The sequence below is a fragment of the Gossypium hirsutum genome, chromosome A03 (assembly GCF_007990345.1).
Source record: "Gossypium hirsutum isolate 1008001.06 chromosome A03, Gossypium_hirsutum_v2.1, whole genome shotgun sequence".
Classification (NCBI taxonomy): Eukaryota; Viridiplantae; Streptophyta; class Magnoliopsida; order Malvales; family Malvaceae; genus Gossypium; species Gossypium hirsutum.
The window spans coordinates 5,955,640-5,973,131 of record NC_053426.1 but is presented as its reverse complement, the minus strand read 5'-3'; the positions used below and the strand labels follow the sequence as shown (position 1 = coordinate 5,973,131).

Genomic DNA, 17,492 nt, shown 5'->3' with positions numbered 1-17,492 from the left:
TTTGAGGCGTTTAAATTTTAAAGTTCAAGTTTTTATGTCATATTATGCTTAGTCTTAAGTCACTTTAAGGTTAGATTATTTTTGGGTCACTTATTTGATCATTTTAGCTTCAAATCATTTCGGATTCAAGTCATTTCTAGTTTGAATTAATTTTATATTCGGATTGTTAACTTATAATCAAATCAGATTTGACTAAATTTGAATTTATCGGATCAAGTTTTTTCGAATTAGGATACTCATTCTCAGGTTGTACACACATATGGTACTATATCTTTATTTGGAAAATAAATGAGGATAGATTGAATCCAAGAAATATACAATCTAAATGGAGCATTGAAGCAAGCAAGATGATGTCTTCTACCTTGCTTTGCTTTTGCTTTTCCATCCTTAAAACAAACATTGAATCTAACATTGCATTGGTAGAAAATTAACGGCGAGGCACATTAGCTTTCTCGCTGAAGCAGCAAAGCTTGATTGATTCATTGATATCCATCAGTTGACTCCAAATGCTTGTTCCGCAACATTCGCCACCTTTTCTTCTTCTTCATCCCGAATGCAGGCACATCTGAATATAAAGATTGTAATATAATCTGCACATTATCAATATGCTCAAACAATACATGGATTTAAGAAATGAAAGATTCATAATTTCATATTACTAGTTTGGCATCTTCTTCTTTTTTTTTCTTTTTTTTTCATTTCTTAAATGCATCATCCTTTCTAGAACCCATGGTTTGGGACTCTTGAGAACGTAGGGTTATAACAAAACTCTTTTCTTTTTCCTATTGATTTGAAGATGATGATGATAATAATAATGTTGGCTATAAAGCTTATGTATATTAGGCTTTCTTGAAAGTAAAGTTCGCTTTCTGGCAAATAAAGTGATCTAAACCGTAACGATATCTAATAATCCGAGTTATTAATCTTTACATCTAATAATTATAAACAAATCAAGTAATAAATAACATAATATGTATATATATATATATAAAACCACGGTCAAAAAAGGTACTATTAAGCTGAAGTGCCTCCGGCAAACCAACTTATGCGACTACCATTCCCTCAAACCAGAATATCTCTGACTCGATGTTTTCTTAGTGAGTTTATTGATTTTGCAAAACTTGGGTGTTTAAGGCATATGCTAGGTCATCTTTCCATCTATCTAATACTGACTGAAAATCTTCTAGAGGATGAAAAGCGACTGGTCAACTAAAACCCAAAATAAAAAAGGTCAACTTGATCTATAATTGAAGCAGCTTTAGAATTTAGAGAGCAGGCTCAGCTGCATTCAATACAATAAACTGGTGTATTTCTAATATTCACTGGCTAGAATGCATGTAGAAGTAATTTCCCAGGGTGGTATTTACCTCCAAATGGATATATTGAGTTGTAGTGTACCTCTGCCCAAAAGCTCAAAAAAATAACTGCAGAAACCAGACCAAACTGATTATTTTGTGATATAAATTCCCACCGAATAGCACAATGTTTGAGCCGTAGTGTGCATCTTTCTTCTCTAGAAAACCACTAGATAAAAACGAAGGATAGAAAATCTACGAAGTAGATATTTTTCGATCAACCATCATCATAAACTAAATGGTCAGACGGCAGCTTGCACCTCTAACTATTGAGATATAACAAGAGATGCTCAAATGCTAGGAAGAAATTTTAACATGACATTCAATGTATTAATTGCAATCAGAATCATGACGATAAACAAGAAAAATAACTTACTAATAGAAGCTAATACTATAGACTATACCTCGTTTTGACTTTTGGACATTTGGAAGAATCTCAATGTAGCAAGTGTCCTTGAAAGATGTTATGACAAATATTTTAACACCATACTGCAACAAGCAATTAGCATGCATTAGACAGCCACTGTTGGCATATTTTAACAAAATCACAATAACCAATACAGTTTTTCTTCCCATATTGTGCACGATAAAGCAGCAAACTGAAATTGGCATAAACTAATCTTTTGGATGTCTACTGAATCATAGAGAAACTGGAGGATTGACAACGGAAAATTGATATGCAGGTTAGGCAAATTGAAAAATATAACAAAAATTTAAGGGAGGGGGAATGTGAAATCTATCACAAACAAGAGGGTAAAAGAAAGACTTAATTCACGATTTGGCCTCTAAATTATACTCATTTTTCCACTTCATACCTAAACTTTTTTTTCCATTTTGGTACCTGAAATTTCCATCCCAAGTTACCCAAAAAAAATTGCCAATAAACACATGACACATTCTTATTGGACGCTGGTAATTTCTGGGGGTAAAATGGGGTGAAAATGATATTTCAAGTACCAAGGTGGGACCAAAAAAATTTTAGGTACCAAAGTGGGAAATCAGATATAATTCAACGTCCAAATTATGAATAAAGCCAAAAAGAAAAGACAGGTGGAGCATACCGAATCTGCAGCAGCCTGCAAAGTGACATGATCACCCCATTCACCACTCCTATAAGCATCAATATGATGAAGCAAGGTCAAGAAAACTAGAAAAGGAAGAATAGTTAAGTCATGGAGGAACAGAAAAATACTCGGACATCTTCTCCAGGTAGTCACTGTATGCCATGGGAACATACCCCTCATATATATCTGGACAAGACTTAAGCTGATTGTGCAAGATATAGCAAGAAAAGAAAAGTTAACATCAAACTTTATTTGCAATGCACAATGATTTCAATGAACGACTATACACAAGCCCAACAAACAAAAACGCCTAACTTTGCTATTGTATGTTAAAGGCCAACCTGGTCTACAACTTGCTGCCTCACAAACTCATGATGCTCAGGAGTTCGATAAACTTGATCAGATAGAGCACGGAACTGGCAACATCATGAAGCTAATGAGACATCAGGCATATAATTTACATGAAGCACTGCAGTAACAATTAGTAAGCTTCCATGATCACTGGGAAGAATGTCATAGGGGATGAGATTTTATGTCGGTAACAACATTCGAAAGTTTTACCAACAATGGAGTCAAGACCTTGGAAATTAATGTTAGAAGGGAACCAATATCAAAAGGCACCCGTGCTTTTATATGGATACATGAAACCTATGCATAATGACAGTTTAGACACAAAACAACTTCAACCATATTGATGCTATCTAGCTCTATTGATGTTAATATCCATGCTTTCAACTTTTAAGCTAACCTGACAGTTACCGTCTCCTTCAACTTTAAGCTCCACTAAATTATAGACTTGCAATCTGTTACAGTAAAAGAATTACCAGAACCATATATTCAGCAAATAGGCCAACCAAAGGGGAAAAAATGGTAATAGAATTAGAAAATAGCTAGAAAATATAAAGATAAAGAATTCAAAGAAAAGTCCAATTCCAAGTTCCAGGAAACAAAACAAAAAAAAAAATGCAAACCTCTCTAGTAGTCTTTGATGATCTAAAGTTGCTTCATCAACAGAGGGTATCTCACCATTGATTCTTGGAATATGCTACACACAACCAGAGATAAATCTAAATGCATAACTACGACACTACTTTATAGATGTCATAATCAAGAACTTAAACCTTATAGTCACACTTACAGGAACAGGAACCATCTGATTTAGCCTTTTCCCAACTTCACCATCAAGAGCAAACTCATCGGTTAGCTCCAATGAATATGACCTATCCTCTTCACATAACAACTTCTCTTCAGGGCTAGAACATGAACTAGAAGTTGTTATTTCATCTTGCTCTTCCTCACCACAACCTTGCCCTACAAATCACAAAACAGAAACATATAAATGCAATACATTAAAGACATATCAGCAACTTCAAACCGTTGAACTCGAAAATTCAGAAACTTCCTTATACCAGAACCAAAGTCCCCAACAGCCTGATTGATACAATCTCGAGTGTAACCAGACACTTGCAACTGCAATTCTTCTTCGTCCCCTTGGCTTGGAGATCCCACCACTGCAAGTTTTGACAGTTCTTGAAGTTGAAGAGTATGAGCAATAGCCTCATCATTTTCCACATTACAACATTCTCCTGCGTCGTAATGATCATCCTCCTTGAAACTATTTCCAGTGTAATACTCTCCATTTTCTTGAGTTAACACACCACAATATCCACAATTAGCATAGGGATCACTATTGAATAGTTGCAAACCCCACTTAACAAAATCGTGTTCTTGCTCAGATGTCACCATCCTCTCTGTAGATAAAATCTCTTAACCCCCAAAATCTGCTTCCTGCAGTGATGAACATAGACAAAATATATATATGATAATAAAGTTTAGTTATTTAGCAACAAATTGCAATACCCAGATTTTATTATAGCTTAAATACTTCTACTTTATGTAAAGGTTTGAGCTTTAACTAATAGATTTGCAGCCAAAAATGGCCAAATAGACCCCCCCCCCAACAATATCAAACTAAACAATGAATTAACAACAAATTGCTCAGATTAGAAAACCCAAATTGTCCCTTAAACAATGGCATTATAGAAAATTAGAAAGAATTAAGAATACAAGAAAAGTAGCAAACACATTCATTAAAAAAGAAATGAGAACTTCTCAACATACCAGATTAGCTGAATGATATTAGAAGGAAACTAATTAAGATAATTTATCCATGAAAATAATATCAGAAAAACCCATTGAGAAAAATAAAATAAAACAAAATAAAATGCGGGGTCGATACGCCGCAGAGACGAGATGAGTGGGGAATACTTTAAAATGGAAGGGAAAAAATGCAAAAAAAAAAAAAAAGTAATAATAATTACAGGAAGGAGGGTCAGTTCACGTGGTATTGTACTAATGGTACTATTACTTTGCTTCCGTCAGGTGATAGTGGTGGAGACTAACAGTCAACGTTACGTGACGGCTACGGCATCTTCATTCTTCTTCACTCGTAGCCTGTAGCAGTATTTTGTAGGGTATTGCTCTTCTTTCTGACTGGAATTGTATTTCCCAGTTGCTAATCTCCACAAAGCCCAATCCAAGTGAAATTAGGCGCTGTACCTCTAAAGTTAGGCAGATAAAAACACCCCCCGCCCCACAAAAAAAAAAAAAATTTGCTGTTACAGATTGCATAGGTACATTAAATCCCACGTGAAAACCAAAATAAGGCACATTAATCTTTCATAAGAAAAACATTGAATATATAAACCAATAAGCTGCACATCATCTCTTTTTGAAAAAAATTTACTTAAAATGTGTTTCAATTTTTTTTTAAAAAACGAAGTAAAACATAATATAATGCATTTTTTAAAGACTCATTAATTGTAAAATTATATTTGTAAATAATAATTTTTTAAACGTTAACAATTATAATTAAAATATCAAAATACAAGTACATGTCCAAATAACCACGTCTAAATAACCACTATTAACTGAACTAAAATTCAGGTTTGGCGATAATGTATGGTGAAACTGAAAGTCCACGCATTTAATTGTGCATGCCCAAGACCTCTTAACTATGCCAAGGCCTCGTTGTGAATAATAATTAAAATGAAGTGAAAAACATGGGATTTCAAGAAAGCACATTCAGAAGTGGATTGCAGCAATAAGATTTTTACTTAAAATGCATAAAGAATAGAATAAGGTACAATGCTTGAAGACGAAACGTCAAATATTTGAAGCTAATAATATTGTTATAAACTCGAAAACTATTGCTATACTATTATTCTGACTTGCAACGATATATTTCTTCAATCCTTTCTCCGTGTTGATGGCAGCGTAGAGCCACATCAGGCACCTCCTCGATATCCTCTGCAGGCTGGTAACAAAAACAAACCATCACTTCATGTATAAATGTTAAGTTCTGACCCAAAACTCAAAACCTGGTCCAACCATCCAACACGTCTAGTCTTAAACATAAAATGACCAAAACCTACAAAGCCACCCAAACCCGAAATGACTCAAAATCAAAATGAACAAAACTCGACATGGTCCAAACCCATAATGACTGACCCGAAAAACCATAGCCTCAAGCCGAAAACAACCCCGAACTGGAATAACCGAAAATGACCCTAAATGACCAAAAAATTTTAAAACTTGAATTGAATCCAAATTGAGCCGATTAAAAACCAAACTGATTCACCCAATTTACTGATTTAATTTTCCGGGATCATACCAAAAAGAAAAAAAAACACCATGTACCTGCAATAGTTCTAACAGACGCCATATCAAAAAGTCGATTATCATAACCAAGCAAAACAGCTTGCCTGCCCAAGCTCCACATGAAAGATACCTAACAAAACATGACCTCATTAGCATCCTTGGTAATAACTCAAAAATAATCTACTGATTTTACCAAATATTTGAAAGTTACAAGCTACCACTTTGTATATTACTTGGATTCTCCATTGTCCCTGAAGTACCCATGTCCGACACAACATAAACAAGAGGGTATCAACTTTAAAATATAAAGAAAAGCTTTAAAAGATTGGTATACCCATAAACAAACACATAATTATGTTCAATACTCATCTCCAAGTCCTGTTCACAACTAGATAATGCGAGCTTGAGTGTACATACGGTTGATGATTGCAAGGTTGTATGTAAGTTTTTATTTAATTACTTAATAAGCGAACTTTTAATCTTCCTGCCTTCCATACTAAAAGCACATAAGAAAATATCCATGCCATACACTCAACATTATACCAAAAACCTTTCAGTGAAATCAGAGGTGCTTGAAAAGCATGACACCATCTTATTGGCTAAAACAAATTTGTGAGCATCATCTTCGGGGAAAACATTCAATGGCATACCTGGAAAGTCGTTCTAGAAGACTCTGATCAGAACATTTCAAGGCACGATTATATACAATCTCAGTCCTTTCAGCAACATCGTTCCAATTATAAAGTCTCTTCATCTTGCCACAAAAAGAGAAATATGCATTTGTCCACCTCACGCAGTTCAAAATTACTATATGAAGTCAATGAAAATTACTTACTCGATCATGCATAACCTGTGGATCAATATTAGGAAGGATAGATATTGCCTTCCTAATTGCATGTACCATGTCACTAGGATCTGGTTCAGCAAGTACTATCATGTCATCGGGTAAAACCTAAAACAAATAAATGGAAAATTAGAGGATATCTTAAATAAATTTCAATCCTTTTAGGTGCAAAAGCATAAACCAGTTTGGTATGTCTAGGTTAATGACAGTTTGAAGTACATGCCTCTGGGACACCTCCTACACGTGTGCTGACAGTTAATAGTCCACAACTTGCAGCCTCCAATATGGCTATACAAAAAGCTTCAGTTAAAGAACTGTCAAAAGGAAAAGCAATTAAGTTCATCCGCCTTTACACTTGATTATCAAATGATCAATGAATGTTAATTTGTCTTCTTTGTGTTTCTTCTTCTTCTTCTTCTTCTGTTCCTTTTTTTTTTCTTGGCTTCTGGTTACATAAAAAAGAAATAAACTAAAAAAGGGTGGTCTGTAGGAACCAAAAATTTACCTGTTTAAAAAAATGTGGCCAGAAATCAGCACAGACCTTACAGAAGCATGTGGTACAGCCCCCAACATCTCAACTCGATCTTGGAGAGAATGCTTTTCTCTCATCTCTTCCAACCGCACTCTTTTAGGTCCATCTCCACCAACAACGAAACGTACCTTCGCAGGTGTTTAAAAATGAGAAAATAACTCAAAATAACAGTGCAGACTAACATGTTAGAGTACAGTCATACTTTCTACTAAATACCAAGTCTTCATCCAAATGAGGAACTATAACCAACACACTGAAAGATTTAACTAAAATTTAAAACATGACAATGGATCAGCAATGTGTAAGTGTAGCAGAAATTCAGATGTCTAGATGTAAGAGGCTTGTGTATGTGAGAGAGAGCAGGTGCAATATGGCAGTTGGCTAAACATACTAATTTTTGGGCCTATAACTGATGAACCATCATAATTTAGAAAGCCATAATAAACCCTTTTGCAACTAACTCCTCTCATGCTAACTGCAGAAAGCAAACCAAAAGAATGGCTACTGAAATATTTTCCAAGACTAAAATAAATTGAACCATAAAAAAGCAATTACATTCATCAAATAGGAAGACACTGCTGAAAAGGCAGGATATTTATTCTACATAAACATATCTTTTGTATGTAAATAGGGACTATACACCAAATTTACGTAAAAATGGCCAACAGTTCATATGGATATATAATGGGGGCCATTTTATGCTTAGTCTAGCCAGTAGCAACAACACTAACCATCATTGCAGAATATCAAACCAAAGGACATAGGTAATAAAAACATTCAACCATCTCATACTCTTGCCAGTAGCTGGTGAAGCAACATAAGAACTGGGTGAACTGCTCATTTCTAACTAATACCATGACAACTGACTAGTAACAGAACAAGCCAATAAATCAAAATCTTTTCAGCAACAACATGCTCTGAGCAACTCACATTGGGATACAAACGACAAACTTCCGGAATGACTTCCACAAGTAAATCTGCACCCTTCCGATAAACCAACCTACTTATCACAACAATAACTATTTCATCACGGCCAAGGCGCTGTTGAGCAGGTTTGAACATAGCTGTGTCCACAGCATTAGGTATCACAAAAACCTTTTCAGGCGGCAAACCTGACCGTAGCACTGTATTTTCCTTGCTTGTATGCGAAACACATATGGCCCGGGTTACATCTGCCAAAGTAAATTGCAGAACCTTGTTCATGTGGATGCTTCCCACATCAGCAAAACCATACAATGAATGATCAGTAAATACAACCTTGTATCCCATAGTACGTGCGTGCATCAAAGTCTCATGGCATAGAGTTGAGAAGGCTTGATGACCATGCACAAGTGATATCTTTTCCCGAAGAAGTATAGTCCTAATTATTGGGAATGTTCCATAGATAGTCGGGAATGTATTCTGCATAAGAAACGGCCGCCACGGTACATAATAAACCTTCAGACCACCTGTCATGTATCTCACCCCAGATCGATTTCCATAAGCATGAGTCAAAACAACCACCTGCAATAATAGAGTAAATATATCATCCATTTTAGGGAAATAAAAGGACTGAAATTTGGTACCTATTGCATTGAGAGTTCGAAGAAAAAAGGAAACATTAATTTGCAGAAAGGAACATAAAACGGAATTGGACAGAAAAAAGGACCAAGGAATTTTAAAAGATGATGTCTCTTATCGACCAAAGAAGAAAAACAAAAGGATATCAGGTTTAGTAAAAAAATGCAGAGCAGAGAAAAGGAGAAAGAAATAGAGAGAGAACCCTTCCAGAGAGGGACATTATAGTATTCTTCTACCTAAGCAACGGCATATCTAAAACCTTCTTTTGAAAAAAAGATTTCCTCTTTATAGTAGTGGACCTAAAATCATTCCCCCTTCTTTTCTGGGGAAAAAGAAAAAACATCATTCCTCTTTTCCAGTTTCTTTGCTCTTGGTCAAATAGAAAAAAGTGCTCACAAACAAGAATTAGAACCTACAAACTTACAAAAATTTTCTGACCTTGTGACCAAGTTTTAGTAGGCATTGTGACAGATAATAGATGTGATTCTCGACACCACCGAAGTTGGGATAGAAAAAATCAGAAACCATAAGAATCCTGTGCTTCAGATCAGCCATGAAGGCAATCACCTGCAACAATAATAGTAAGATATTCTTTGTTATAAAAACATGAGAAAAACAAGCAGTAGATAAGAGTGATGAAAATGGTGTAATCTAAACAACAACAGCTGGAAATGATCCCCAATACCTAGCATGCAAGAGCCACATGTTTTTTAATTGCACAGAGAGAATGCAGCAGAGCAAGTTGGGAATGGGGAATGGAAGCACAGAAACTGAATGTTAGTTAAATGGAAATAAGCTCTGTTCCTAATAAATACAAATCAAAATACAGATTTATTCTAGCAAATATTAATATTGCAAAAAAGACAAGTAATAGTTTATGCAGCCATATTAGCAAATTCTGCCATTTGTAAGGAGCATTTAACTATTTATGCAGTAAGAAGCAGCTTATAGGACACCAAATGACTTGAAAAAAGAAAAAAGGCAGGGAAAGAAACACATCAGTGGTTTTTTTTTCATTGGAGATGATCAGCAAATAGTTATTGGTAATGCTTTGGAGGTGCAACTATACACAAATGGTTTACGCAAAATGCAGGAAAAACATTTTACTTTGGAAGTGCACGATTGAAAAGGGAAGTTGAATCAAAAACATAAACCTATGTAAAACTTCAAGCAAACCTATCTTCCTCATATATAGTACATCTAATCACCATAGACAACCACTGCCAAATCAAAACTTTGGTGAACAAAAACAGTCATCAATGTTATTCTAGGCAAGTTTTTAAGAAGGTTAAGTGTAAAAGTTTGATGCTATTATAGATCAAAACAAACTTATCATCCTCAACTAAGAGGTTTCTTTCTCCCCTTTTCTTTCTGTTTCCCAAAAAGTGTCATCTTTTTCATAAAAGCAAACAAATGAGGAAATTTATAGCAGAATAAACCAGTATCAGATCCATCTCCTGGCACCAAGCAAAATTCAGAACTCGGAATTCAATTACATTCTTATAAGAAATAAAGGATATAGGAGCAGAAGCAAACACAGATTAGATTTATAATTTTTGTTACAAACCACAATCAAACTTTAGGAATAAAATCTTATAGAAAACGTATTTTTTTGGCTATTAGCAAAACTGAGAAATAATCTGCCCGCTACACTGTAGTTTAATCCTCCAGGATTATTCAATACCAAGCCTATTGAGTGGATTACGCACAAACAAGTTAAGAGACCTTAAGATCCATATATTAAAGCTATCAGCACCATTAAGAGGAGATCTAAACATATATCAAGGGATCTAATAGGAAATTGCTCTAAGAGTTCTTAGATAATCAACCAATAAGCTAATATAATGCATGCAACTCCAAATTAATTTGTAATCAAGAAGCCATTTCCAGTAGATAAAAACAGCACCGCAGCTATGGCAGACCAACTGGGCATTGCTACTATAGGACTCCTTTGCATCAAGCATGTATGGGAGATATCAATTAGCAAGAATTTCAACTTGTTCAGCAAAAGACTTGTCCCTATGCGGGCCACAGTGATGGCCCATCCAGTTCTAATGTTTTTGACATGAATCTCCAGACCTATTCTCAATAAGATTGTGCCAGTCCACATCTTCCATGGAGAAAGCATCCAAGCTTGATAGAGAATCCAGCATGTTATCAGCATCTGCCCATGTGCCTTCTGCTACCATAGAATATGCTAAGCTTCCATATCATTTTTTTGCAGGTTATCACCAAAACTGGTCCAACAGATATTCTCTTACAACCTTTCAAGCTTTTTTTGTTTCGCATCCTTTTTGCTTTGTAACCAAAGTTGTTCTCCAGAAATGTTACCTCGTTACTTTCTTGTCCCATGCTCTCTTTTCCACCCAAACAAGCATCCATTGAAATCTCTCTAACTTCACCAAATGCATCTTTACTTTTCTTATAATTCTTCTGATCCTTCTCAGCTTCCTTTTCATCTATATAAAACTCTGATTTCCTCTTTTTATTCGGTCCTTCTTCTTTTCATTGTTATCCTCCTTTTCTCTTATTCATACCAGCCAGCTCTATTGATCAATTGGAAACATCATTCGTATTCTCAGCTGACATATCCAAAATACCACTTTCTTTTGCATTGCCTTCTCCAGCTTGTAATTCTCCTCTCATACCTATCTTTTTCAGGTTTCTTCTTACCATTGTTGACAATAGCTTAACTAGAAAATCATTTCCAGTTATCCCAAATCCTAATGCAAAACTGAAAGCAATACAGAGAGAAATATGTTAAACGGGCAGTGCTTTAGTTGAACCCCCTACAAATAAATCCTAACTCATCCAGCTTTCACTCAAATTCTTTTTCTTTTTTTTTTCTTTTTTTTTTTGTTTTAACTACAAAACATTTGTACTTATTCCAGCAGTTTTGCATCAATAATGATAATTACCAAAAAAAATATTCCAAGATTCTGTTCACACTAAACATTACAATAAGAAAAGCAGCTATCTTGTTTTGATGCTTCCAAAAGATCATTTATTCATTAATAACCATTGCAGATAAACTTTTAAGATGAAGAAAAAAAATAGGCATTCAAGAAGTCACATCCTTTGATCCCTCCCACCTACATCAAAAATCAATGGTAAACACAACAGTACTGTAACAGAGGAAACAATGATATTGCTGAATTTGAAACCAAGCTAATTAAACATCAAAAGTAACATGAGAATTAGGGGTGAGCGTTCAATCGAGTCAAGTCGAATCAAGTAAAAAAAGTTGGAGTGAGTAGAGTTGATGAGTCCTATTTTATCAACCAAACTCAATTTGAGTCGAATGATATGAAATTATAGTTAAATCGAATATATTTGTTTGAGTTTATAATAGTTCAATTAACCAAAGGATATAAGTAAAGAATAGTAATTGAATAACTCTTTACTAAAAAATAGATAATTAAATCGTCCTTAATTTTCATCTAACTGGAAATGATAATCAAATATTTATCCATTGAAGAAGCTGATAAGATCAGCTAACTAACAAACAAGTATTTCCATTTGTTACTAAATTTCCATCTTTGACCCTCCAATGGTAATATTTGGTGGAAATTCATGGCAGCAATTATGCTGCCAACATGAAAAGAAAAAAAAACAAACTAAAGATGAAAGGAAAATGCAAAGCAGCCATGATTACTCAAACAAAAGATCAAATTAAAAAAATAAATGAAAGCTATAGACTTTTTAGAAGTGAAGATTAAAGTTCTTGGGGACCGGTTAGCGTAGAAATGCATTAATGTCATCCCTGAAGAATATAACACTGGGATTTGAGGGATCATTAATCTATCTTGTAACTTAAAAAGAACTTTTAAAAACGTGCACTTTTATCTTACTATGGAAACAAAGAATATGAAGGAGATAGTGGCATTGAGTATTTAGAACCAAATATATTAGCACTTACACAGAACTTCATCATTCATAAGAACATGATCCTATTCCTTCATGCTTAATAACCAATGGATGGTCTCTTTGTCGCTAACCTATTCTCTCACTCTTCTTGCCTCTTTTAAATACCTCATTTCTAACTATCATTAGTCAATTTAACCCCAGAGTGCTTGATAGATAGGAAGCAGAGAAGAGAAACAAATTACAATTATAAGACAGAAAGAACAAGCCAAAAGAGACACCAGCTATCAGTTTCAAAAACATAAAAGAATAAGGGCACTTTCATGTTTCTGCTCATTCCAGTTATGTTATTTAATCTAGGATTAATCCTTTACGATAAAAGGTAAAGCAAAGCAAGAAAGAAAACCCCAAAAGAGATAAACCAAGGAAAAACGAAAAAGGAAAGTTGAAAGATACCTAAAATCGACCGGAGTGCCAATGAACACAGACGGACAGAATGGAATAGAAATCGGGAGTCAGGAGAAAGTTGGGGTTTCAAAATTGGGGATGGGTTTTTCCTAATCGGGAAACAGAAAACTGAAGTGTAAAAGTGTAAAAAACAGAATTAAAATTAAAATTATAGCTTTAATCCAAAACTACCTCGATTTGCTTAATCCGGATATTTGATCTCGTTCCAATTCAAAAAACCGAATTACTAATTGGAATTGGTTAAAAAACTGAACAACTCAATTAGAATAATTTAACATTTGAATTTCTTTTTCGATTTTTTCTGAGTAAAATCTAATTTTACTTAGAGAATGTACCTCTATGATATTCTTTTCACTCTGTTACTGAAGACACCATCATTGTCGCTAATAGATCCCCTAATGGCCCGGTTTCTGTTAAAAACGAGAGACTCCAACTAAAAATGAGATGATGGCCAAAAAAAGAAAAAATTAAAACTGAGATGAAACTAGTATCAGCTCGCAACATAAGAAACCAAAAATGTTTTACAGTTCCAAAATCACCTTTGGTACTAAATTTATTAGATTTCAGCAACATAAAACAATTAACAAGGAATCAAAATGCACCACTCAAGAACTTTCAAATCAATAGATAAACAAGCTCAATAATTCATTAGCATTTGATTGATAAAACTCCAGTTCTCACCGGTCAAAACTCTCGATTGATCCACAAATTCTTTAGCGATTCAGATTTTAATTTGTAAATTATAACAGCCTCACCGTCGCCGTAAAAACACAATTAATATTATTTATATATGATTCAAAATGCTCGGAAAAAATATTTTAAAAGAATCAATCAAGGTTTTCATTGTATGCAGAAAAGAAAAATTGGGAGGAAATGCAAAATTTAAGGAAAGGGTAAAAAGCTTTGAATATCCATTGGGTTTAGAAGAGGTGATTACAAAGATTGGGCCTTAAGGTCTGAAGTTTGTTGGACTTCGTTTCTATTTCTAGAAAATGGTAAAAAGCTTATCATTGAGTTAGTTGCATAGGTTTTATTTAGTTTAATTTTAATTGAGTGAATTTGAGTTTTAAGATGGTAAACTATTAAAATAGTTATTTTTGTTTGTCTCAAGTTATATTTTAGTTATTTATGTTTGAAATGTTATGTTTTAGTCACTTACGTTATTGTGTTGTAACATTTTACTTACTGAACCGTTAATCACTGTCAATGGTGTAACGGTAAGCTAATATGACACGTTAAATCATCATTTCAAACAAAAATTTTAGGTTAAATTCTACAATTAGTTCCTATATTTTTTTCATTTTTGAGCATTTTATTTTTTTATGTTCTTTTAAATTTCCTTTTCTTTTAATTTTTCATTCTCTTCTTATTCTCTCTTTGTTTTCCTCATTTCTTCATTTCTTTTAACGTAGTTTTTCTGTTTTTCTATTTATTAAAACTAGTCCACAAGCTCGCCTCACTCGAAAAAATTAAATTGTTCAAAAAATAAAAAGTATAGTGACTAGTTTTAAAAAATAGAAAACATAAAAAAACTATGTTAAAAGAAATGGAGAATGGAAGAAAACTGAAGGAGAATCAAAAGAGAATGGAAAAAAGAAAAAGAAAAAAAAGGAAAGTTTTAAAAAATAAAAGAAAAATTGCTCAAAATGAAAAAATATGGGGACCGATTATATAAATTAACCTAAATTTTTCGTTTGAAATGATGATTTAATGTGCCACATCAGCTTACTGTTACACAATTAACGGCTCAGTGACAAAATGTTATAACACGATAAAGTAAGTGACTAAAACATAATATTTCAAACAAATATAACCTAAGATAAACAAAAGTGACTATTTTAATAGTTTACCCTTTTAAAATTATTAAGAAATTATAATATTGTAATATTTAGATAATTTCAAGTCAATTTGTTTTTTTATTATTATAGGTTTAAGTTCCATTATGTGTAGGTCATACATAAATTTATTTTAGTCTAAGTTCAAATACATTCAGATTATGAGTTTGTTGAGTTGATATTTAATTTTAGTTGATCGCATAGATATTATTTGTGATTTGCATTATACTCGTTGTAATTTCCTTAAAAAAAGCTATTCTTTGTAGATTTTTTTATGCTTCATAAATTTTTCAAACTTTTAATTTAAAATATACTATATGCTCAAACACACTTGAATAGAGGTGAGTAAAATTTGATTTGACTCGAAAAAGAAAAATTGAATTTCAAGTTAATTGAATCGAGTTTTTCGATTCTTTTGAGTCAACTTGAATAAGTAATTCAGTTTTTCTAGTTTGGGTCGGGTTGAATTTTACAATTTGAATAATTCGAATAATTCAAATGATAGATTGATGTAAATAATATTTTGGTCCCTATCAATTTCGAAAATAAACAAATTGATTTCTTTAAAAAAATAATTCCAAAAAAATTTCAAAAAATAAAAAATAATTTTTAAAAATTTAAAATATTTAAAATTATAAAAATTAAAAAAATCTAATGGAGTATATAAAAAAATTTAAAACTTTAAAAAAATTCCAATTCAAGTTTAACATATTAAAAGTATTCTCTCTTTTTTTTTAAAGAATTTTTAAAAATATATTATTTTAAATTTATATATTCTAATATAAAATTAATTATAACTGAGCAATTTCACTCATTTACAAAATAAATTCAAATTGAATTGAAATTATAAAATAAAACTTAACTCGATTAAATTAACTTTTGAACTCGATTCAATTTACACTCATCCCTATACTCGAACCGATAACCTATGTATTAGGGAAACGATAACGACATCAATTGTATTCCATCCGCACCGTTGGTAGTGAACTTTAATTTAGAGGGGTCACAACCATGGGCGGTTAATAATTAATAAATTATATGTATTACTTTAAGATAAGATTAGTTAAAGTCGTTAATATAAAAGCCAAAAACAACGGGCATTGAGATTCTCCCAAAGTGCATTGAACCCTCTACATTTTCCAAGTCTTATTCAATAAAACCAAATAGTCACAATCACAAAATGAATACTTTATTAAGCCAAGTGGGTCCCCCAAAGTGTTGTTTAAACCGTAAGAAAAAGATGTTTATTTCTCCTCCATAAAATTTAATATTTCAGTAAGATTCAAATTCAAAATACTTTTTAGGGATGAAAATTAAATTATAAATTTTTGAGATATTAAATATAGATTTAATTAGTATTTTATTATTTTTTTAAAAGATTAAATATAATATTTTATTTTTGAGGAATTAAATTTGATCATTTATAAAGAATTAAAATGATAAATTTTTAATGAATTAAGCCCTATCCGTCCCCTTGTATCCACCCCTAATTTGAGCTAAAAGCTTTATCATTGTAATTTATACTAGCTTAATTTTATGTTATGATTATTTGGACATATCTCTTTGAAATAGTCAATTTTTCAAAAAAAATTATTCTCATGATGTTAATATGGGCTGCAACTTGTTACTAGTTAAATTAAATTTCTTAAAATTTGTTTTTGGATAAATAATTTTATAAATTTTTAAAATATTAATATTTTAGAATTTATCATTTTAAAATTTTAGAATTTATAATTGCTTTGTTTGGATAGATAATTGATTTAAAAAAATTAAGTTATTAGAAATTTTCAAATTTAAAAGAAAAAATAATATTTATATAAAATATATTCAATATGGATATTATTATATTTTTTAAAATTTTATAACTATTTTTAGTAAAATAAAATTTTTAAATATATATTATAATTAAATAAAAATGTTTTTAAATTATTTTTTAAAAATTTTATAGTGGGATCACATGTATTAAATCAAATAAAATTATGAGAAATTTTGAAAAATCACCTATTTAAGGAGAATAAAAGGAAATTAAGCTATTAAAATCTCATATTGGAATTATTTATAAATTTTGAAATTCTCTAATATATTTACTTAAATAAGTAAATTCATTTTTAAAATTTTGAAAACTTTGATACAAATGAAATTTCTCTTACAAATTTCTCACCCGAACACACCTTTAATGTTGAAATAAGTAATTTTAAATAACTCTTAAAATAATTAGTTTTTAATAAGTTATTAATAACTTAATTTCTTAAAAATTGTTAATGTTTTAAGTAACTCTTAAGAAATTAAGTTATTTACCCAATATTTAAG

The 17,492-nt window shown here is 32.1% G+C and overlaps 2 protein-coding genes across 22 annotated transcripts; both read right to left on the bottom strand.

The window, feature by feature from the left end:
- Positions 1-250: 250 nt before the first annotated feature.
- On the bottom strand, positions 251-4,983 carry LOC107963899 (OVARIAN TUMOR DOMAIN-containing deubiquitinating enzyme 12). 8 transcript variants are annotated; one of them, XM_016900439.2, is made up of 11 exons: positions 4,741-4,983; positions 3,829-4,207; positions 3,558-3,730; positions 3,391-3,464; positions 3,168-3,222; positions 2,761-2,835; positions 2,548-2,621; positions 2,417-2,465; positions 1,760-1,844; positions 1,368-1,424; positions 251-565 (listed from the first exon to the last, which is right to left on the bottom strand). In XM_016900439.2, the coding sequence occupies exons 2-11, from the start codon at positions 4,163-4,165 to the stop codon at positions 480-482; spliced, it is 1,065 nt and encodes a 354-aa protein (XP_016755928.1). In that variant the 5' UTR covers positions 4,166-4,207; positions 4,741-4,983; the 3' UTR covers positions 251-479. The 8 variants fall into 8 exon arrangements, with proteins under 8 accessions (XP_016755928.1, XP_016755929.1, XP_016755927.1 ...); XM_016900440.2 differs by having other exon boundaries at positions 4,788-4,983; XM_016900438.2 differs by lacking the exon at positions 4,741-4,983 and adding an exon at positions 4,541-4,740.
- A 531-nt stretch (positions 4,984-5,514) lies between these two features.
- On the bottom strand, positions 5,515-14,193 carry LOC107963897 (phosphatidylinositol N-acetylglucosaminyltransferase subunit A). 14 transcript variants are annotated; one of them, XM_041106787.1, is made up of 11 exons: positions 14,029-14,193; positions 13,683-13,757; positions 10,922-11,749; positions 9,454-9,582; positions 8,386-8,958; positions 7,429-7,583; positions 7,147-7,237; positions 6,915-7,031; positions 6,730-6,833; positions 6,119-6,209; positions 5,515-5,735 (listed from the first exon to the last, which is right to left on the bottom strand). In XM_041106787.1, the coding sequence occupies exons 3-11, from the start codon at positions 11,177-11,179 to the stop codon at positions 5,640-5,642; spliced, it is 1,614 nt and encodes a 537-aa protein (XP_040962721.1). In that variant the 5' UTR covers positions 11,180-11,749; positions 13,683-13,757; positions 14,029-14,193; the 3' UTR covers positions 5,515-5,639. The 14 variants fall into 14 exon arrangements, with proteins under 14 accessions (XP_040962721.1, XP_016755913.1, XP_040962739.1 ...); XM_016900424.2 differs by lacking the exons at positions 13,683-13,757; positions 14,029-14,193 and adding exons at positions 13,336-13,436; positions 13,519-13,648; XM_041106805.1 differs by lacking the exon at positions 10,922-11,749 and having other exon boundaries at positions 13,683-13,780.
- Positions 14,194-17,492: the final 3,299 nt, after the last annotated feature.

Bases quoted from the DNA above. Each gene is read 5' to 3' on its own strand.
- LOC107963899 (XM_041106821.1), bottom strand. From the start codon at position 4,165: ATGGTGACATCTGAGCAAGAACACGATTTTGTTAAGTGGGGTTTGCAA. The intron at 3,731-3,828 runs GTATAAGGAAGT...TGTGATTTGTAG, and splicing joins TGTTGGGGACTTTGGTTCTG to GGCAAGGTTGTGGTGAGGAA. The intron at 1,425-1,759 runs GTATAGTCTATA...TGGTTTCTGCAG, and splicing joins TGTCCAAAAGTCAAAACGAG to TTATTTTTTTGAGCTTTTGG.
- LOC107963897 (XM_041106787.1), bottom strand. From the start codon at position 11,179: ATGCTGATAACATGCTGGATTCTCTATCAAGCTTGGATGCTTTCTCCA. The intron at 8,959-9,453 runs GTCAGAAAATTT...CTATTATTGCAG, and splicing joins TACTAAAACTTGGTCACAAG to GTGGTTGTTTTGACTCATGC. The intron at 7,238-7,428 runs GTAAATTTTTGG...TCCTTTTGACAG, and splicing joins GGCCACATTTTTTTAAACAG to TTCTTTAACTGAAGCTTTTT.